The sequence below is a fragment of the Schistocerca serialis genome, chromosome 1 (assembly GCF_023864345.2).
Source record: "Schistocerca serialis cubense isolate TAMUIC-IGC-003099 chromosome 1, iqSchSeri2.2, whole genome shotgun sequence".
Lineage (NCBI taxonomy): Eukaryota > Metazoa > Arthropoda > Insecta > Orthoptera > Acrididae > Schistocerca > Schistocerca serialis.
This window is the reverse complement of record NC_064638.1, coordinates 650,652,646-650,676,737: the sequence shown is the minus strand read 5'-3', so window position 1 is coordinate 650,676,737 and position 24,092 is coordinate 650,652,646. Positions and strand designations below refer to the sequence as shown.

Here is a 24,092-nt window from a genome sequence, read left to right as displayed (position 1 = left end):
ACAATGCTGTTTGTAGTAGCTTACTCGCACTGCTATTTTTTTATTCATTATTGTACCTACTCCTGCACTACCCCTATTTGATTTTGTATTTATAACCGTGTATTCATCTGACCAGAAGTCTTATTCCTCCTGCCACCAAACTTCACTAATTATCACTATATCTAACTTTAACCTATCCATTTACCTTTTTAAATTTTCTGACCTACCTGCCCAATTAAGGGATCTGACATTCCATGCTCCAATCCATAGAACGCCAGTTTTCTTTCTCCTGATAACGATGTCCTCCTGAGTAGCCCCCGCGCAGAGATCTGAATGGGGGACTATTTTATCTCTGGAATATTTTACCCGAGAGGACGCCATCATAATTTAACCGTACAGTAAAGCTGCATGCCCTCATGAAAAATTATGGCTGTAGTTTCCCCCACGTTTCAGCCATTCGCAGTACCAGCACAGAAAGGCCGTTTTGGTTAGTTGCAAGGCCAGGTCAGTCAATCATCGAGACTGTTGCCCCTGCAACTACTGAAAAGTCTGCTGCCCCTCTTCAGGAACCACATGTTTCTCTGGCCTCTCAACAGATAGCCCTCCATTATGGTTGCACCTACGGTACAGCTATCTGTATCGCTGAGGCACGCAAGCCTCCCCACCAACGGTAAGGTCCATGGTTCCTGGGGGGAGGGGAATTTTAAGTAGTTGCTGTATAAAAATAAATAAAAATTTGATACAGAAATGTGAAATGCCTAATTGTTAAATGAAAAGGTCTATATATATATTAAGAAAACTGCTCAATTTCTAGATGTAAATTGTACGTGGTGATTAAAATTAAAGTTTTAAAATTCTGTAGAAAAAAAACTGCTGCTCAGAATGACATCAAATTGGAAAGGAATATTATTGAAGAACAGGGAAATGTTACACGGGGGGAAAAAAAGAAGTTATACTGCTGGATGGTATTGGAAGTGTCCTAATGTAAATGGGTTCGACCATAAATGACCAGTGAACAGCAATACAATGGCTATGGTGTGAGTTGCACATAAAATCAACTATTCTGTGCAATACGCATGACCACCGCACAAGTTTGGCGCTCAACAGCTGCGGAACTGTTAAGGTAGATAAGCCTATCTACAGTGGGAAGGTTTTAAAATATCAGCTGGGAAAAAATGGCTTTTTAATAGTCCTGAGGCCAAAAACCTCATAAAAAGCTACAAAGACACGGGGTTTTAATTGTTCTGAGGCCAAAAACCGAATTGTTCTGAGGAAAAACACCACATAAAAAGCAACAATGAAATTGGTTTTTAATTGTTGTGTGGATGCTGCAGTGCATGTTCAGTATTTTGTCCACAATTTTGAGCCACAAGTTAAAATCGAGAAACAGGATGTTCCACAACAGATCGAAGTGTCTCAGGGCCACATTCAGTATGCGTTGCACAATGCGTGCCTTCAGTTCAGCTATGTCAATGGAGCACTGAACACAGCGTCTTTCAGATAATCCCACAGCCAGAATTCACTTGCTGTAAGATCAGGTGATCTGGAGGTCCAGGCTATAAGGAAATGATGGCTGTTAATTCTAGCATTTCCAAAATACCTCTGCAGCAGCTGCTTCGCGAGCTGTGTAATGTATGGAGGAGTGCCGTCCTGCATAAAAATGATCCTACTCACATATCCATTTATTTACTAGTAACAGTACTGGTAACAAGACCCACAGCACCAATCTCTTTGAAATAACGAGGCGTCAATCTGCAGCACTTCGTTATTTTTGCAGAATGAAGCAGTACCAGTTGATATGAGAGTGGAGTCTTCAGCGCCCATATTCTGCATTTGTGTTTATTGACATGTCCTTGGAGAAGGAAATGAGCTTCACCTGTATGCAGAATGGTCCATGGCCTTTCATTGTTCACTTCCATGTGAGCAACGAATTCTAGAGTAAACATTGGTCTTTCAGGCTGGTCAGCATGAAGCAACTCCTGAACATGGCTAATTTTGTATGGAAAGCAGTGCAGGGCATTTTGCAGCATTGTAAGCATCATGATCACACGGATATCCACAGTTTGGACAATTCCTCATGCACACCACCACTTGACTCCTCCTGCAATGCTCTGGCCACTGATGTCAGATCAGTTGTTTCCCTCTCTGCCACACTGCATTTTTTTAAATGTCTTTTTGAATTTTATAATCATTTTCTGCGGAGCAAAAGATTTTCGAATACCCATGAGTGTCCAGAATTTCTGCTGAGATACTGGCGCATAGTCACTGTTCTTGTAACAGAACTTTAAGATCAGTGTGGGATCCTGCCCAGCATGACTGAGGAGCAGCTATGTACACCGAGTCTGTTATTTTGCATATTTTGTCGCTTACAGAGCCATCTAGTGGCAAAATTTTTGATAAACATTTTTTTATTTCCATAATGTTTCCCCCTTTTCTGATAACATTCTGCTTAAATTTGACACCATTCTGAGCAGTGGTTCATTTCTTACAGCATTTTGAAACTGGGACTTTAACTATAATCGGCCTCTATTTTACCTTTTATTTGATATTTAAAATTCTTGTATCAAATTTTAATTTACTATAAATACTTAAAATTCTCAAGTCATTAGTAATGAAAAAGAAAATGTTATTTTTATTAAAAAATTATGGTTCATTGTCTTGATTTCAAAATAGTGTAATTATGTAAGAGTCTTGATCAGACCAAGAAACAGTTGTACAGTGATTTAGTTATCTGTGGTTGCTGATACAGATTAGTAAATTAAACGAAAGGAAACTTAAGTTACTTAGCTGAACTGTCATTTCTGATAATGCACACTGTTGAAGAATTTCTAATTTTGGAATGTTCTTCCATAGAAGAATGAGGGGTTAATGCATGCAACACTGTTGTTACATGCAGCTAAAAGAGGATCCGCAGAAAAGCACTCTAGTTTGTTTCCTTGCAATCAACAACAAAGCCTAGGTAAGACTTTGTATCTTCAATAATTTCAAATGAATATGAGTGAAATAATTGAATTTTTTGTGCTTTAGCTATATTTCCACACATTTGCAATTTTCTCCACACAGTAGATTACATGTAGGCTGGATCACATGAAGAACTGCCTGTCTACTTCAATGGGTCAACCCCAGAAATTCTTGATAACTTTATATTACTTGAAATTTGTGAACATTACACAAGATATCTTCTCAATCATCTCATTTGCTTTGCTCTGGCAGTTTAAAAGAATATAAGATGTCATAAAAACTAATTACTGTGCTGGAAAATTATCTAACTACATTCGCCAAGTGAGTCTGTACATAACCCATGCATTATGTTACAACAGTATGTTGTACACGTGATGACACCATAAGGAAACTAAGGAAAGTGTTGCAACTGTTTCATTCACAAAGCTCTCTCCTTCTGCAAATCACCGATGACCATATACTATGTCATATCTACTTTTACACTTTTCTTTTTAACTGTGCTGCAGCCCACTATAACAAATGATACTCTTCATGTCCAGTGAACAGTAACTTTTTCAACTTTAACATTAATCATTAAACTTGTAAATGGTTATTTTGTGAAAATGTAAGTAATTAATTTTCTGCTACTGGAGTTGCTCTGAATTTGAATAACAGGTGTGTCACCAATCACCAATAATTATAATAAATAGGAAGTTACCGTTTTTCATACTACATTTTGATGTGAATGTTAATCAGAAAAATCATACTATAGATTTGTTACTTTTAGGGTAATAGAAGAAACTTGTGCCAGGGGGTATGATTCCAAACATGACTAAATCTGAGAAAATCAAGGCTTTGCTTGAAATTGTTTTTGTCAAAATAATGTTACACTGTTAAGTAATTTTTTTTCAGTTCAATATGGTCAACATATATTGTGGATAACTAGAAAATACAAGAACTTGATAAATATTTGTTATTCTATTCACTTTTTTGACACAAACTTGACATTTAAGCAAGCAAATTACTATCAGAAATTTTAATTTCAAGAAATAATCATAAGAACAGATAAAACTTCTGGAAATGCAAATAATAACAACAATATTAATTTCTTTGGCATGTTCACTGGAATCTGCACTATTTGCTGATGTCAAAGCAGTGTAAAAGGAATGGTAAACTCAAGGGATAAGCTATTTCATGGAGTGTAGAGCTCATAGTTTTTGTAGAATAATTTCTTTCTTCATGAAAAAATTATGGCACTTCTGCCACCAATGTAGTAACTAAAGCAGGTATAATATTTAGATCCTTTCTGTCTGGGATCTTATTCCAGGATTCTTGGATAAGTTAACTTTTTCCAGTCTTTCATCTCCAATATGGCATTTCTGTAGAATAATACATTTGATCCAGTGCTTATTTTGCTACAACTTTTCTAATTTCAAAATATTTTTCATCACAATATATAATATATTTAACCTTATTATTTCTGAGTTCTTGAAGCCTTCCTCCTACATTTCCATGTAATGGATTTGAAATGTGATTCTCTAACTCTTAAGACCATTTGTGTTAACAATGATGACTTGTGTGTCCTCTTTTTTCCTAAGTCACACCGAAATCTCCGTTGATAGGCAAAACTGCGTGCCATGCTATGAGATAACGGTGTTCAGTATAATCATACAGAATCTAGTGAATATGAACAGACTACAGTTTCAAGGTTTTTTCCTTTCTGTCTAGAACAGAAATCTGGAGAAAAAAAAAAAAACCACACACACACCAATTTCCTTTTACGAAATAAGTTTTTCGTGGCCTTCAATTAGGTATACAAGCAGGATGCCACTCGAGAAGATCCTCTGGATGCTGTAGTTTCTGTCCACATACACATAAAGACAGTGTCTGTGTTACAAACATGAATGTGCAGACAAAGCTGTTCCAGATAAAAGATTGTTTCAGTTGGTATCTTTGCAGTGGGCAATGCTTTTTGCAAATCATATGGTTGGCAAAAATGAATCACAATGTTCTCTTTTCGAACTCAATTTCAGTTTTAATGTGCATAAGCTTTCTACTTGATGAAATCATGTAGCCAAAGAGATTTCTTACATTCCTTAAATAATCCTCTCACTGCATGCTGCACAGTTATGAAACAAATGTAATTCCAATGAAATGCTGAAGTCTGTATTAAATACCCAGTAATACATGTACTGTGATGAATGGTTTACGCATCTCTTCACACTTCTTTTTACATCATCGTTACACTCAGCTACAGAAGTCACTGTACTTACATACACTCTTTTATGACTAACAATTTGCAAAGGATAGACTGCCACTCACCACATAGAGGTGGCATTGAGTCGCAGGCAGGCACAATGAACAGTTGCTAAAAATGTAAGCTTTTGAACAAAAAAGGGCTTCTTCCAAAACAGAAAACACATACACATGCACAGGGAGGGAGGGGGGGGGGGGGAGAGAGAGAGAGAGAGAGAGAGAGAGAGAGAGAGAGAGAGAGAGAGGGGGGGGGGGAGGGGGGGGAGGGGGGAGGGGGGAGGGGGGAGGGGGGGAGAGAGAGAGAGAGAGAGAGAGAGAGAGAGAGAGAGAGAGAGAGAGAGAGAGACAGAGAGAGAGAGAGCACAAGCACACTCTTCGGGCAGTGGGGCCTGACTGCGCACAGACAGTGGCCGTGTGTGTGTTTTTCTACTTTGGAAGTAGGGCTTCTTTGTTTGAAAGCTTAAATGTTTAGCAATCTTTTCCATTGTGCCTACCTGAGACACAGATCCTCATGAATGTGGTGAGCAGCAGTCTATCTTTTTCATATTGTTGTCACTCCACCCTGGACTTTCCACTTATGACAGATGCCAACACGCTTACAGGAATTTTGTTTTGTGTGTCTGCATCACTTCACTTAGATCAGAGAGAGATGAGCATGATAATTTCTCATTGCCAAGATCATCATTTCCTCACTCATTTTCACATGATGTTGTAGGACTGTCTCCTCTTGCAGTGGAGAGTCTCTTTTACACAGGTCAAAAATTCCACAAAAACACTTTCATGCAGACATTCTTGTATTCACCACTTTCTAATTTCACGCTATACACAAAACAGTTCTTCCATTTGCTCACTTTTGTGTCCTCATCAAATGCACCATAACAGCACTTCAGATTTGGTTTGTTGCATGTATTTTACACATGCTGAAGCAACTTGCTTATGACAGGTAATATGCTTTTTTTTTTATTTTATAGCTTACACACTCATCATCAATATTTCATTTTTGTTTGATTATGCAACTTAATGAAGACTTTCAGTCAAATTTTAATTTTTTCCTAACAATAACTACAGTATTTATCTTCATTTCAAATCACGTTATGGCTAACTTCATGATTAATGATGGGGTTACAGGTTTGTCATACGGAAGGCTACAATAATGTTGAAATAAAAAACTGTAATACACACATTACATTTCAGCATAACAGAATTGAAAATGATTAGTTGAAAATTCTCCCTATAGGCAAAAATAATGTTTATAATCCACACATCTTCAGCTATAGGATAACTCCATCCAGCACTGACATATTTAAATATATTGGCTTTGTGTAAGTGATGCAAGAGAGCATATGGAACACATCTCTCACTACAGATTTTAACAGTTGTTGACTGACAGCATGAGTTGTGCAAACTCTCCCATTCAGTCTCTCAACTGCCAAGTGGGATCATTAAAATATGGCAAGCACACCAGTATTTTGTGTTTATTGATTCTATGGGAACTGGAGCATCTCTTGAGGGAAAAATAACCACAGAGGACAATAAGTTATGTTATAGTCCATGCAGACACTCATGCAGTAATCTATTTGGGAAACATGAAAACTGTCTCACACTAATTCTTGGCAACACCTGTTTTTTGACAATCCATTCTTGTTTTGGGGGAAATAACAGTCAATGTTCATAACTTAATGATTTATGATAAATATGCACTACAGGGTATTAATGGAAGGTAGACAGGCTATGTACAAAAACATGTAGAGGAACATTGGCAGGTAGAAGTGAAGGTCTTAAGTCTACTGGATGATTTTATGCAGATTTAGATGTCAAATGGGTGCTGGTGTTGATGGTAAAAATTCACAATTGTCTTCAGGTTTCTAAGTCACATTCTTGTGGATAACACAATCATATGCTAACCCCTACAACATTTTTCATGGTAAATAATTCCACTTCAGTCGTACTTGACTATTCTTTATTTGGATAAAATTGTATGCATGACCCAGCTACAACATTAGTTGAATTTGAATTTCGGAGAGGAATTAAATCAGTTATAGTTTTTGTGGATCCTCCCTTTCTGATTACTTTGTACATATGCGACATGCCCGGTATTACATAAAACAAAATCCAGTATGCATATGATGTGGCATTAACATGTCAGAATAAAGATATCGAGCATTATGAGAGTACCCTCTCAATTGACCACACCATATTCAATTATTACTTTCGCAAATGGTGCCTAGCCAAACACAAGTAAAACAGAGAGTCAGAGCATTTCATCTCCATAATAAATTGGCAGAGATAACGATACACATGCGACTTGATGGGGCTGAAATTCACCATAACTACTTCCCCAAATATCTGTGAGTCGCCCTTGATCAGACACTGTCATATAAGCAGAACTGGATAAACCTGTAAAGATGTTTGGCTCAAGAGTAAACCTACTCAACAAAATAGAAGGAAACAACTGGGGTGTAAATGTAGATATGCTAGAATACGCTGCAATTTTATTTGTGTACACAGCTGGAAAGTATTGTGCATCTGCATGGGAAAGCAGTGTACATACAATTAATATAAAGGTACTTACGAATAAGGTCATGGAGACCATTATCGACACTGTCCAATCCACTCCCATTCAGTTGTTTCCTAATCTATCCAAAACGGTTCATCCAGATCTCAGAAAAAAAAGCTGACAAATGCAGATTCTGAAGACTACAAAGTACCCTAACAACTGTGTTCTAAATAGCAGTTTCCAGAATCTACAAGCTATATGCCTGAAGCCATGCAAGCCACCTTCTGTCGATCTTCAGATCACAAATGTTTTTGATGTCACCAAAAAGAAGAAAAATTGTTGGAAAGAACACCTACCCCATAGCACCCACTTAATTCAAACCCAAGGATGCAGGATTTGAGCTTTCCTGTTGTGAATGGCTAAGAAACTACTGCATCCGAACAGGGGGCAGGGGATAGGGGATATGGTCGTATCCTGAGGAAATAGGGCCATTATGAAACAGTTGCATGTGACTGTGATGCAGAGGAACAGACAATAAAACATACTGAAGAGCTGTCCACTCATTGCTTTTAAAGGGAGGTCTCAACGACTAGTGTGAAGCGACACTGAATGCTGCGATCTGGTTGTCAAATTTAAACATTAAACTGTAAATACATTGTGTATGTATATGTTTACATTCTATAATGTCATATGATAATAAAACAATAATAAGGTACCCAATGTACAACACAGAGTATTTCTATCACATGAAATCACAGAAAAACCTTTAGACTCCTCTGTGTCTGTAATTACAACAAAAACTAAATTGTAGCAGTTGTTAATGAAATGTCCTCAGGTTATCAGCCGAGTGACACTGTCATCTATAAGCAACATTTCTATGTGTTTTCTATTCACCATCATCATGTGAATATGACAAGCAGGAAACTCGCTGAAACATTGCTTCAAGATGATGCTGCCACTTCATAATTCCAGAAGATTTCATCAGTGGAATTCAATTCACTGTGAAAACTTCCATTTTCTAATCACTTTTGTTTAAAAAGTGACACCTGTTGTCTGAACTTTCCACTCCCGATAGAAGATTGGCAAAAATGCTCATATGAAGAAGCAAATAGAGAAGCTGCATTCCTGAGAAACAAAGTTTTCTGAAGCTGCATTCCTGAGAAACAAAGTTTACTGAAAATGGTAAAGTCTGCTGATTCCTGTCCATTTTTCTACAAAAGACTTAATAAATAAATATAGGCAAACAATTTGGAAAATATTTTTTACTATCATACAACACTGGCAATAAAATACCAATTTTACAGCAAATATGAGCAACAAATAATGGTCACTAAAAAAGAGACCAATACTAACAATTATTTCCAGCATAAAATAAAAAGATAACAAAAATCTGAGTTTTCCTCACATGTACAAAGTAAGTCCTTAAAAAGATTAAAATCACATTCTTGAAATGCACTCAGCAATCACGATTTACTTGGTTCACCTGGTGCTCCAACCAAGAACCACCTGGAGCGAGCTCTCACAGCCTGAGCTCTAACAAGTCTCTTCTTATCATCCAGACACTTACACAGTTCTCTCACAACCTGTAAAACATGAGATACATAATTCAAAACTCTTTTATATTTGGTGCACATTTTCTGCCTTAGGTGCATCAACTAACCATTAAAACTAAGAGAACAGCTATATTTGTAAATCAAAATGAATAGAAGCATGAAACAAGAATATGTTGCCACTTTTATAGTATGACACCTTTTTCTACCTAAACACACAAAAATGGCGTAAAAAAACCAAAACTAGCAGTGAAATGAAGAAAAAGGTGAAGTAAATAACAGTCTACGTGGAAAATGCCACATTCATTTAATAAATTTAATGCTGTAATACCTACTATGGAGAAGATGTATTAACAGAGGTGAGTTCTAGTAAAAAGTGTACCTGAATGTATAAGAGAAGAAAAGCAAATGAAGAAATCTGCAGTAGTGTTTTGATAGTTTTATGCTTCACATCAAAGACTAAAATGTTACTTTGTGACAGTGTCAAAGCAACAGCCACCAAGCGATAGACATGATAGACATTCAAATGTTATGTAGCTACAAAAATGCACTTAGTTGCTTGTCTCTTTCACCATGAAATAATGCAATGGAATGTTTTATTGTTGAAGATGTTGTTTGAAAATTATTGAGTTTGTACTCAGTTGGGCAAGTAAGCTCACACTGTTGACACCATTATCCCTAACTTCAATGTTAAAAGTAAAAACAAATCTGTACTTTGTTAATGGCAATTAGCATTGTAAGCATGGTGGATTAATATTTATTAGTTAGAACATGGGAAAAAAGCTGTATATAATATATAAGGTATGGAAACAATTTCACCTGAACTTCCTGTGTTACACATAGTTTAACGTAAGTGCTTCTATTTTAGTTTCGCTTTTGCAGAACAAAGTATGACTGAACTAGCAGGTTTTAACCGAATTAAATAGAAGACAGATAGTTGAAATCAAAGAAATTGATGTATTACAGACAATTTTTCATTTGTTCTCAAATTCAGCAGAATGACAATTGTAATTGCTGAGCTGCTATCATCAACTCCATCTAGAAACAATTAAAGTGTAGTGATCAATATGATAAAGAATTGAGCCAGGTGTGTGGTTTTTGGATTAACTATAACACATGCTGCATGAAGTGATACATAAAAACAATGTAAAACATTATGTATTTCAGAAGACAATGTTTAAAAAACCAACAGTAGCTCTAGCAGTTCAAAAGTAGAAAAAATTGGATAAAAAGTACTATTTAAAAAATTGCATTAGAAGTTCATGATTTGTACTTTTATTTTGAATTTCTTGAACTGTTGTTTAGCCTGGTGCCATTATTTAATTGAGAAGATGCATTTCAGTTGTTTAGTAAAGTCACCCCATTCTTTACTATTTAATCAAAAGGTTAGTTGCTACCCACCATATAGTGGAGGTGCTGAGTTGCAGAAAGGCACGACAAAAAGAGTGTCTGAAAGTTAGCTTTCGGCCAATGAGGTCTTTGTCAAAAGCAGACAACATACACACACTCATGCAAACGCAACTCACACACGTGACCACAGTCTCTGGCAATTAGAGCCAGACTGTGAGCAGCAGGTCATTACAAGAGAGGCAACCGGATGGGGGTAAGGAGGAGGCTAGGGCGGGGATGAGAAGGGATAGCAGGGTAGGGGTCAGGTACGCTAAAGTGCTGCTGGGAGCATGCAGGGACGAGGTGGAGAGTGGGGCAGCTAGTTGCAGTTGAGGGGTTAGATGGAGGGCAGAGGAGAGGGAGGGGGGATAGCGGAAAAGGAGAGAAGTAAAAACACTGGGTGTGTTGGTATAATAGGGGGCTGTGTAGTGCTGTCACGGAAACAGGCAAGTGGCTACATGGGTCAGGACAATGACTAACGAAAGTTGATGCCAGGAGGTTAAGGGAACCCACCTAGCCCATTCCCTGTTCCCATCCAGCACTACAAAGTCCTCTATTCCACAAACGCATCCAGTCTTTTTACTTCTCTCCTTTTCCGCTACGCACCCTCTGTCTAACCTCCTGACTGCACCTAGCTGCCTCACTCTCCACCTCATCCCTGCATGCTCCCAGCAGCACATTACTGTCCCCGACCCCTACCGTGTTATCCCTCCCCATCCCCACCCAAGCCTCCTCCTTACCACCAGCCAATTACCTCTTCCATAATGTCCTGCTGCTTGCAATCTGGCTCTACCTGCCCGAGACTGTGGCCATGTGTGTGTGTGTGTGTGTGTGTGTGTGTGTGTGTGTGTGTGTGTGTGTGTGTGTTATCTACTTTTGACAAAGACCTTATTGGCCGAAAGCTAACTTTCAGTCAGTCTTTTTGTTGTGCCTTTCTGCGACTGATCGTCTCGGCTATATGGTGAGACGCAACTATCGTTTTCATTATATTGTTACATTTCAACCAGGATTTTCCATTGTTTCATTCTTTACAATTTCTTCACAAAAATATTGGCTCAAATATCTCTGGCATGCATAGACTTGCCCACCTATGACTGTCAATTCTTTAAGGTAAACATGCTCTAATCATGATTTCTGACATTGGAAGCTAATTATAAGAATAATGAGGTAAGATTTTCTCAATGGCAAACAGCCCTGTTGAACTTATCAAATACTGTGGCTATGTAAATTAAGTGTATGTACATTACAGTATTGAAAATGCCTCGTACTGATGTACACAGACAGACTGATACATTGACTCTTGTTTAAAAACATTCACTTTTATTACTGTACCATGTTATAACAGAAGTTACACAGTTCATAACATGAAATTTCACACTGACTTCAACAACTGATGATGTTCAAAAATGGTTCAAATGGCTCTGAGCACTATGGGACTTAACATCTGAGGCCATCAGTCCCCTAGAACTACTTAAACCTAACTAACCTAAGGACATCACACACATCCATGCCCAAGGCAGGATTCGAACCTGCGATCATAGCGGTCGCGCAGTTCCAGACTGAAGCGCATAGAACCACTCGGCCACTCCGGCTGGCAACTGATGATGTAAAATGGATTTCATAACGCACGCAGCAAACAATCAATACCACAAAATCAGAAATTTCTAATAGTGTGCTCTTAGGTATTCTGCCGATTCATCGTTTCCATTTTATGGACACTATTTTGAAGATAAATATAGTCATCTTCTTCAAGTACTGTGAGTTTTGTTATTGAGTGTACATGCTGCCGGGAATCTCATCAGACTGTTGTGTCTGCTGTGAAAGTCTGGCTGGAGTCTAGGCAGAGAGTACACATAACAGCAAAACTCACAGCACCTGTGGAAAATAATGGCTAGGGTGATTGTGCATAAAATGGAAACAACAACTAGGCAGAGAACACCTGGAAGTGCACTATTAATCAATCACATAGAGAAAACCTGAGAAAGCCTTGGTTTTGTGTGTGTGTGTGTGTGTGTGTGTGTGTGTGTGTGTGTGTGTGTGTGTGTGCTGTGTGTGTGTGCGTGTCGTGCATACAGGTGCTCAACGGCGAGGTTATCAGTTCCCTTACTCATATTAAAAGTAACGAATGTGGAGAAAAGTAGTTAAGACAATGGGAAAGAATAAAAGATGCTATACAGGAGACTAAAACATAAGTAAAACGACAAAGGAGCGGAAAAAAAGTCACTGCCTGACCACTTGCGTACAATAAGGATGAAACAATTACCCTGTGAACATATGAGAACTATCTCCCTAAAATTTTGGTAAAAATGTTGGACACTTCACAAAACTTTAAAACTCTAAGCACATTCCATTTGATTATTACCTAGAATATGCTGCAGATACATTGGCAAATCAGCCATGGCCCGCTCATTGGAAAATAAAACGCAGTCTAATAAAATGTGGCACACAGTGATCTGTATGCCACAAGTGCCACACACTCGAGTGTCTCTTGCTGGAGCAAAAGCCCGTGCATCACAGGGTTGTGGCCTATGCGAAGGCAAGTGAGGAGGACCTCGTCCTATTGACTTCGCTGGAATGAGGTACAACACAGCCTAGTTGTGTGCTTTACGGCACAGAGCTTATTGTCAGTTACTTCGAGCCACTCATCCTCCTACAGATGAAAGACTATGGAGCTCAACAGTGCGGTCATAATACACAGAGGGATGGCACACTGAAATACCTGACGATCAAGGCAGGCCTCCTTGGCTGCTAGGTCAACCCTTTTGTTTTCTGCAATTCTCTGGTGCCCTGTTACCCAGGAGAAAGACACCACTTTCCCCAGCCAGTGTAGGTGGAGGATGCTGTCCCGGGTGAGAAAGCCTTGGTTCTACATGATCTGTACCTAGAGGTTATCCAGCTGATAGTAAAAATTAGTATGTTGGTACTCAAGTCTGAGGTTATCCACTGTTAACTCCACACACCACCTCAGAAGGTACCCCAGAAAAATCACACTGTGGAGGGATCAGACTCTGGAAAGTGGACCATCTTTAGCAACGGTCAGCTGACTAGTGTGCATAGAGAGGCATTTCTGCAGATGAATCTACATAGTGGATGTGGATTCAGTATTTGAACTGAACAGACCTGCCTACTATCAAGCTGGAAACCCAGGGGCGTTTTGTAGCAGAATACTATGCTGGACGGATTTCTCTACCTACATTTGATGTGTCATTATGGAAGTCACTTATGCAGACCCTCTAATGTTACCTCTCTGGCATTAGCACATATGCCTGCTACACTATTACGATTGTACTGAGTAGTCCACAGAAAAGTGTTTATGTTAACACCATGCAGACCGCCAGCGGGTTTCACTGAGGGTCACAAGGGCTATTGCATACAAGTGAACCCCACATATATATCACAATTTAAATATGTCTGCGTGTGTCTGTATGTGTGGGTGGATATGTGCGTGTGTGCGAGTGTATACCTGTCCTTTTTTCCCCCTAAGGTAAGTCTTTCCGCTCCCGGGATTGGAATGACTCCTTACCCTCTCCCTTAAAACCCACTTCCTTTCGTCTTCCCCTCTCCTTCCCTCTTTCCAGATGAGGCAACAGTTTGTTGCGAAAGCTTGAATTTTGTGTGTATGTTTGTGTTTGTTTGTGTGTCTATCGACCTGCCAGCGCTTTCGTTCGGTAAGTCACCTCATCTTTGTTTTTATATATAATTTTTCCCACGTGGAATGTTTCCCTCTATTATATATATATATATATTCAAATATTTAGGTGAAACAATCTCAGAGACTGGTCTAGAAAAAATTGGAAATGAAATTCGTTGTCAAAAGATGGAGACAGCTTTTAGACTTACAAAAGACATCTACAACAAAAAATGTCTCTCGAGGTACTCTAAATTGAGACATTACAACACGGTCATAAAACCAGAGTGCCTTTATGGGGCTGAAACGCTAATTTTAAACAGAAAAAAGGACATTCAAGAAATCCAAAAAAGAGAAAGAAAAGTAATCAGAAAAATTCTAGGTCCAAAATATACTGAAGAAGGAACATACAGGCTAAGAGCAAATAGTGAAATTCAACAATACACCAGCATATATTCGGATATGAAAAAACGCAGATTAAAATTTTATGGGCATATTAAAAGAATGGATGCTACTAGACTAACTAAACAAGTAGTGGAATTCTACGAAAATCGAAGTAAAGCTAAATTTGAGACAATAAAATGGATTGCTGCTATAAAAGAGGACATGAAAGAGGCAGATATAAAACAAGATGAAATTCAAGACAGAAAATTATTTAGGCAAAAAATTCATGACTGGGTAGTTGGTCAAGCTGAAAAACCAAAGAAAACTGGAACCACATGGTCTGATGAAAGGAAAAGAGCTCATTCCGAGAGAATGAAAACAATTTGGGCAGAGAGAAAGTCTAAAAGAAAATAACTGAATGCCCCGTGATCGTACTTCGCGTGGTCCAGTAGGGCCCAAACGTGAATAATAATAATATATATATATATATATATATATATATATATATATATATATATATATATAGAAAAATGTCTGCTTGTGTCTGTGTATGTGTGGATGGATATGTGTGTGTGTGTGTGTGTGTGTGTGTGTGTGTGTGTGTGTGTGTGTGCGCGAGTGTATGCCTGTCCTTTTCTCCCCCTAAGGTAAGTCTTTCCGCTCCCGGGATTCGAATGACTCCTTACCCTCTCCCTTAAAACCCACATCCTTTCGTCTTTCCCTCTCCTTCACTCTTTCCTGATGAGGCAACAGTTTGTTGCGAAAGCTTGAATTTTGTGTGTATGTTTGTGTTTGTTTGTGTGTCTATCGACGTGCCAGCGCTTTCGTTTGGTAAGTCACATCATCTTTGTTTTTAGGTATACACACACACACACATGATGCCTGTGCCCGCGCCAAGAATTCTGCATTTCTGCATCAAGAGGATTGAAGCAGATGAGAAATTTGCGTGAGCAGCAGAGAAGTGACCCAGTAACAGCATTTTCACAAACAGCTCTATGCACAAAGGAACTATTGAGAAGAAGTACATCACTTTAAATAATGAATGTTGATCTAAAGCGTATTGACATTGAAGGTCTGCTGATTTTAGTACCAGTTAAAGGTCACCCAGGATACATGTACCTTCCAATCTCTTTAAATCATTCTTTCCAATTTTTTTAATTATTCTATCAGCAATTATTAATCAGTTTCTATTCCATGATATTTTGTGCAAACCCCCCCCCCCCCCCCCCCACCACTCATTCTGCCAATACTCAAATTACATTCATACTGACTAGCAACATGTCTAGTGGTTGTGGTATGGAACCATCAGGCAATTCGGGCATTCCCAGTAATTGTGTTATTCCTAAGAGAACATCCACACTCCCATACTGTGAAATATTGTCAGGCAACCAATCAAAATTAGTTTCTGATATTCCCACAGGAAATAACATGTGTCATAGGCAGGTTATCCCCTTGTGTGTTACCTTAGCCTTCTGTTACAGCAGTAACATAACATTTGGGTTCCACTGTAGCAATGAGACAGTAACTTTACAGCCTCATTAAATATGAGTAAATGTGTTGTAATGTCAATAACTTCCAAATAGTCATTACCAGTGGAAATTTGAGATTCAGGGAAAGGAAGCTAGAAGCAGATCTGACTGAGAATTTTTGAACAAATGTCAGAGTAAATAGTACAGAATGAATAAAGCTCAGGTGAAGGCAGCAATCAAAAATTAATTTCATGTAGTTTATAAGTCCTCATTGCCAAGTAAAATGTTACCATTGCTTAAACACGTCTGATGAAAATACTAACCTGATTTCTGTATGGCAATAGGGATTCCGTTGGGTAGAAGCAGAGGTGATAAAGACACTGCAACGCCATAATACGAACTCTCTGCTCAACAGAAAGCAACCATTTTAGATGCCATAAACAGAATAATTTAACAAACTAGTTAACTTAAAACTGTACTTACCATCGATTGTTCAAACTGACTTAACAGTAAGAATTTAGTAACAAATGTGTTCAAATAGTCAATAATATCCTTCTCTCTTTCTTCAAGCAAAGTACAAAGGGTTCCCAAGGCGGAGAGCAACAGTGTCAAATTCTGCTGACTGAGAGATTCCACAAGTAATGGAATTACCTGTAAAGTTGAAAGTAAATTTTTCATTCGATAAGTTAAGAAATGTCTTATCGTAACCTAAATTCATAAGATGGATTTAAAATATTATATTTAATATCTGCATTTTTGATATATATATATATATATATATATATATATATATATATATATATATATATATATATATATATATATATATATATATATATTTGTGCAGATCCTTGAAGAAGAAATATGAGAATGAATTTAGAGTGTTTTCTTAGAATTCACTAATAGTCACACAATCTGAAGTATCTAGTAGGCACAAACAGAGATAAAGCTTATCACAACTGTAAAGAATGATTCTGTCATTTTCACTACTCTACTACATTTTACTCTAAGTAACATTCACACTTGCACAACAGGAAAAGGGATATTCTGTCATGAACTACCTAGAGGTACTACAATACCTATGTCATTGGCAATAATGAAAGAAAATTGTGTTACCCACAAGAGAATGTATCAAAACAATCAGCCTACACAAAGTTAGGAAAGCAAATTTGCAGTCATTACTGAAAAATATATTACATTATAACATATTATTATCCAACAAGATGAAGTGGTAACCCAGCCATAGCAGGAAGTAAACTGGACACATGACAACATACAGTAATGTATAAATTCAAAATAACTTGTGTTATTACCTCAATGTGAGCAAGGAAAGAGATCATAAAAAATGATTGCAGAAAATACCTTTGTGTGAAGCCATGATGACTTACTGTTAATGTCTTTAATTTTATTGACAATGAGAATGAGAAAGGGGTGACAGTGCCAATGGAGAAGGCAATGAAAGGTGTAAGCAAATGTTGACAAGCAACAGTTAAGATAGTCAGCGGTGTGCAAATTACACAAAGAGGGACACAATGCCGAGTGGAGCATGACTGAGGTACCTGCCCAAAGCAAAATAAATAAAATGAAGACAGTAAATATTTCATTGATAGTACAGATAAATGTGTTACTTTACATCGTCAACATAAGGAAAGGAGAGACTGCGCTACTCACTGTTAAGTTGACAGTCAAGCACAATGAAAAGGCTGTTGTCATTTACACACAAGCAAGCATGCCTCATTCAAACTTGATGAACAAAAGCAGCAATCTGGTGACCAAGGGGAGGGCTTGGGGATGGAGGGATAGCGAAGTACCAGTTGGGGGGGGGGGGGGGGGCGAAGAGGTCAGAGGTCTCTCTAGTGGAGCCTACAGGGACTGGATGGAGGCATGAGGATTGTCAGTCCCAGTGTCAGGAAGTTGTGGGGGGCGAAGGAGCACGGAAGGGAAAAGATTGGTGGGTGCATTGAAAGAGGGTGGAAACTGTTGGGTGAAGGATGTGGAGACAACAGGTTACTGTAGGCTGAGGCCAGGACAATTTTGGACATGGAGAACATGTTGTAAGGATCACTCCTATCTGTGCAGTTCAGAAAATCTGGTGGTGGAGGGGAGGATCCAGAAGGCCCAGGTTACGAAGCAGCCATTGAAATCAAGCATACCGTGTTCAGCTGCTTGTTGTGCCATAGGATGGTCTACTTTGCTCTTAGCCACAGTTTGGCAGTGGTTGTTCATCCTGGCGGACAGCTGGTCATACCAATACAAAAAGCTGTGCAATGATTGCAGCACAGCTGGTGTTTGACATGGCTGGTTACACAAGTCGCCCTGTTTATGATGGAATAAGATAAGCCTTTGTCAGGGCTTTGATTACCTATCATCATGTCCTGAGATGAGGATCGTCATAATTAAGATCCTTCCCACCCCTCCTAAAGTGGTGTTCCATCTCCCACCTAACCTTAAAACATCCTATGCCACTCCCAATCCCAATCCCTTGCCACAGGCATCATGTCCTTGTGGAAGATCCAGGTGCAAGACCTGCCCAAAGCACCCACCCAGCACTTCCTATTCCGATTATCCTACCCCGTCTGAGGCTGAGCCACCTATGAAACCAACCATGTCCTACACCAGCTGAGCTGCAATAATTACACAGCTTTTTATATTGGTATGACTACCAATGAGATGTCCACCAGGACGAATGGCCACCACCAAACTGTGACTAACAGTAAAGTAGACAAACCTGTGGTACATCATGCAACTGAACACAATAGGCTTGATTTCAAAGGCTGGATCTTCCCTTTCACAACCTTTTCTGGAATGTGCAGGTGGGAGTTATCCTTACAATACATTCTCCACTTCTGAAATTATCGCTGTCTCAACCTATAGTTCCCACATACTGCACTCAACAGTTTCCACCTCTTCTGTTCTATCACCTCCTCCTATTCACATCCCCTCAACCTCACTGAGGGCCATCCTCTGGCAATGCACTCACCAGTCTTTCCCCTTCCCTGATCCTCTCCTTTTCTATTCCCCCATCCCCCTCCCTGTCCCACAGCCTCCTGACGCTGTGATTAGTAGTGTTGAAGCCTCCATCTAGTTCCTGCACACTCCACCAGACATCACTCTTCTTTTTCACCCACCTGACCCTGCTCTCTCTTCCCTTTCCCTGCAGATTGCTGATTTCATTCAACATAACAGCTGCAGTCTGATCTGAGCTGCAGAGATGGTGGTCTTGTGTGCAAGGTATACTTGCTCGTGTGAATGCATGTGTAAGTGTTTTCTTTTCTGAAGAAGGCTTTGGCTGAAAGCTAAATCATAATAGTTTTTTCATTGCGTCTGCCTGAAACTCAATGTTCCATCTTTATGGTGGGTGGCAGTCTATACTTTTCCTTATGTTTTTGATATTTCAAGCAGGAGTTTCCATTGTGTGTGTTACAGGATAGAAATTTCTGCAATATTATTAACATTACAAGGAAATATCATCTTTGCAAAAACTTCACAGCTTTTGTCACACATAACTTAAGACTTCCAGGTCCCAGGGGGAAAAAAAAAGGAAAAAAAAAAAAAAAAAAAAAAAACTGTTCCATCTGTGGGATAAGATTTTAAAAGGTGCCAGAATGAACATATTATGTCTGGATGACACAACACATTTGCAAAAAGAGCAAACTACACTAGACTTTTTATGAAAAATAGCACATTAGAATTAAAACAATTGGTGGTTTACTTAGACAAATGTGGATTCATACGTATTACACCTGAACAGGTGTTACTGCTTTGTTCTGTGACTTCTATAAAAAACAAGAACTCCAAAGTGATGGAAAGAATGAACTGTACAACATTGTCCTCAGGATGAGCATAACAGTCACAAATATAAAATACATAATAATGTATTTTTATTATACATAAAACAAAAAAATTGTACAATCATCACATTCCCAGAAGAAAAATATGTACCATAGTAGATGTCTCGTTATATGTATAAATAAGTTAAAATCATCTAATAAAGTCAACTGAAATATAACGTAGAGAGGGGAACTCTATGATTATCCCCCCCCCCCCCCCCCCCCACCACTCCCACCCTCTTCCTTCCAAGGAGTTTAATAGGAAGGAATACAATAGTCCTCAGCACAATATCAGTAGTAAACCTTACTGACAATTTCTTTAAAGTTGTCAATAAACCTTCTAATGTTACTTTAAGTTTGGTCTTTCAATATATTGTGTGGCTGTCTCTGAGAGTGTCTGTATATTTCAAATTCCTTTAATACATTCATGCACCTACACTTTCCAATTTCAAATTTCAAATTCCTTTAATACATTCATGAACCTACACTTCCCAAATTATGAAGGATGGTACTGACATCCTTTATACTACTAACAACATAATCCTTGTTGCAGAGGTGCAAATTGAAAGAAGACAAGTTATTTTCATTCAAATTAACATGTTCCCTATACCTTATGTTACATCTCTGTCCTATGTGGCCAGCATAAAAACATTCACACTCTGTTCTCATTGGCCAACACAACATGATTCACAACAACTGCATTTGTGTGTAAATTTTTCCCATGTGCCATTTGGGAGTGGAACGGTTGAGAAATATAGTTGAATTCTTTTATCTTGGCGGCTCGCGCATGCCCACCCAGACGCGAGAGATTGCTGCGTTGCCAGTTGCACACGGCGCACGCGCCAAGAGAAGCAGCGCCATAGTGTAGTATAGTTCGCAAGCTTACGTTTAGGGGGAGCGCGCAGTTTATGAAGTAAAGCCACCACGGCCACATTAACGTGCTCCCCGCATTCCGCGCTGTGCGCGATTTTGTCACTGCACTGCTTGCCTGTGCTGACACATGGTGTTTCCGACTGTTTTGACACACTCATCATTCGATTCCACATAAACTATTTGGCCCAAAAATTAGATTTTTACACATCTTCTTGACTGATACCTTCCCCCCACTTCCTTTGACTGATTGAAGTGCTTTAAAATAAAGCCAAACGCGCCCGGTGTAAATAAAACTTTTATTACAGTCGCGAAAGACGGAATATTTCTCAATATTACATACGACACCTATGTGGTACTTAAATTAAATGAGATATTGTTATACAGTAAATTTTATATGAAATTTAGGTACCTTGTCCACATTTCATTCCCAACATTGTGGCAACTAAAATCGACCATACGGAAAGTATACGCTATGGACTTTTACCTCTGCAAACTCTTCAAAATTTCGTGCAATGGCTTACTACATTTAATGCTGCACAATAACTGGGTTGAACATCGAAACAAAATTAAGTCATTTATGGGGGGAAGGTATCAGTCAAGAAGATGTGTAAAAATCTAATTTTTGGGCCAAATAGTTTTTGTGAAATCGAATGATAAGTGTGTCAAAGCAGTGGGAACACCATGTGTCTGCACAGGCGAGCAGTGCAGTGATGACAAAATCGCGCACAGCGCGGAATGCGGGGAGCACGTGACTGCAGCAGCGAAAGGGTTAATGAAGAGACAAAGCACTAGAAATTTCAAAAAAATGCATTCAAACGAATAAAATTCGTGAAGTAAGACACTTTGATAATGTTTTTAAATGAAGAAAATTTTTAGCATCGCACAAGGTTTGAACGCTTTACCTTTCGCTTACAAACCCAACGCCTTAACCGTTACGCTAGTGCAGCTCATCCTACAATGTTTCTCCATAAGGGCTCTAACATGTCACGCAAAATTCTGACAAACATTGTTGGTATGCCTATGAATTACTCGCACTTCGTCGAAGTACAATAGAAAATAAACAATTACCGTTGTTCTTTATTATGAAAAAGCGGTTCGTGAAATTGATACAAACACCTTTCCTTGCTATTGCCTGAATTAAGAGTCTTATTGCTTGTTTGGTTTAATTAATTAATAGAAAAATGAAGCAATTGGTATAAAGAATGGTTTTTCCAAACTTTCAAAAAACAAAGTCTGCTATCAAGACATTGCTTTTGTTCTATTACTTTATTTATGACTGAACGTTTCTAAAACTGAAGACACTCGTCCGTGCTCTGCTCTGCAGTCGAGATCTGGCAACGTCGTTCTCTGTTCATTGGCTGACTGTATTTTTTGACGTCAGATGCGCGGAACGAACCTAAACTCGGCCGCCAACATAAATGACGCGCACTTTAGTCTGAAAGTAGTTCTACGAACCCAAAATTGCAGAGTAGCCATGTAGATGTAGATCTGATCCCATTCAGAGTCTAAAAAAACTGTGTATATAAATTAATGATATGAATATAATAAGAGGGAAAATGTATATAAAAAACATAGATGCTGTGACTTACCAAACGGGAAAGTGCTGGTAGATAGACACAATAAAAAACACACAAACACACACACAAATTTCAGACTTTCGCAACCCTATGTTGCTTCATCAGGAAAGAGGGAAGGAGAGGGAAAGACGAAAGAATGTGGGTTTTAAGAGAGAGGGTAAGGAGTCATTCCAATCCTGGAAGCGGAAAGACTTAGCTTAGGGGGAAAAAAAGGACAGGTATACACTGGCACATGCACACATATCCATCTGCACACATACAGACACAGGCAGACATATGTAAATGCAAAGAGGTTGGGCAGAGATGTCAGTCGAGGCAGAAATTTGTGTGTGTGTTTGTGTGTTTTTTATTGGGTCTATCTACCAGCACTTTCCCGTCTGGTAAGTCACAGCATCTCTGTTTTTTATATATACGTATATAAATTTGTAGAGTTGTTAGAGGAAATAAACAGGAACTATTTCATCATTTGACACAGGTATCACAGATGCACCATTTACCTGCTATGGGTCCTTGAAGGGTTTGATGGGGTTCCCTTAGGCCAATGTTCACAATTGTTTTAATTGCTACATGTTGACATTAAAATCTGATTTGCAACAAAATTACATATCACTGCTAGGAAGGGTAAATTATCATCACTGCTAGTAGTGTCCACACTCATGGATAAACAATTACATTATTATTGTTATGTAATGTTTACATGAAAGTTCCTCTTGATGTTCGCATTACCCTGATGACTGATTATGCTCTAACCAAGTTGGCTGATATGCATCTCATTTATGGAGAGCGATGATGCAACAGCTGAGCAGCAAGGTATCTGTATGATGAATCATTTCCAAGGAGAAGGTTACACAGTCATTTCACATTTCAGTGAGTTGATGATCATCTTCATGAAACAATATCCCTAAGAAGAAACTGAATGGAAACAGATAGAGCTCAAATTCCGCAAACTGTTCAGTTTCAGGAAACTGTAGTGCAGCAAACTGAGGACAACCTCAGCACACAGTCCATAGCTATGGAACTGAATTTCTCCAATGTCAATGTTTGTAAAGCCTTTCAAGAGATGTGTATGTACGTATCCATTCACATATCAGTAGGTATGAGACCTATCAGGTGATGACTTTCCCCAGTTCTTGGAATTCTGCAAGTGGTACCTATACCAAGCTGTAAACATTTCTGACATCCAAATAGATGTTTTGCTTACTAATGAGGCTGCCTTCACAAGGGTAGGAATATTTAACAGCCACAATAGCCATGCCTAGGAGTTGGAAAATCCTATGGCAACTCGTGTGTTCCAACATCAATGGAGATTTACCATAAACATGTGGGCTGGTATTGTTCAAACTTTCTAATTGGGCTGTATCATCTGCCTAACATGCTCAGTGGAGGAAATTACCATATATTTCTCCATGAAGCACTACAAGAAATAATACAGAATGTTCCACTAGCAGTCAGGCAACCACTACGGTTCCAGCGCGACAGGGCTCCACCACACTTAGCTCTTGATGTCAGAGAATATTTAAATAATGTTTTCCCTAATTACCGTACTTGGAGGGATGTTGCAATACTGTAACTACCACATTCTCCTTACCTCTCTCCTATGGTTTTCTTTTCATGAGGGGAGATGAAGCATTTGATGTACGAGACACTGATAAGACACTTCTAAAGGTCAGCCATTATTTGTGAAATACCTGGTTGTTTTGAATGTGTTAAACAACCTTAC

The 24,092-nt window shown here is 38.7% G+C and overlaps 1 protein-coding gene across 1 annotated transcript in view; it reads right to left on the bottom strand.

The window, feature by feature from the left end:
- Positions 1-8,917: 8,917 nt before the first annotated feature.
- Positions 8,918-24,092, bottom strand: part of LOC126479049 (MMS19 nucleotide excision repair protein homolog) — a 226,683-nt gene continuing 211,508 nt past the window's right edge. The window contains exons 17-19 of the mRNA XM_050103751.1: positions 16,576-16,743; positions 16,416-16,496; positions 8,918-9,255 (exon numbers count right to left, since the gene is read on the bottom strand). Coding sequence (XP_049959708.1) covers positions 9,136-9,255; positions 16,416-16,496; positions 16,576-16,743 — 369 coding nt within the window. The 3' untranslated portion in view covers positions 8,918-9,135. The remainder of the gene's footprint in view (positions 9,256-16,415; positions 16,497-16,575; positions 16,744-24,092) is intronic.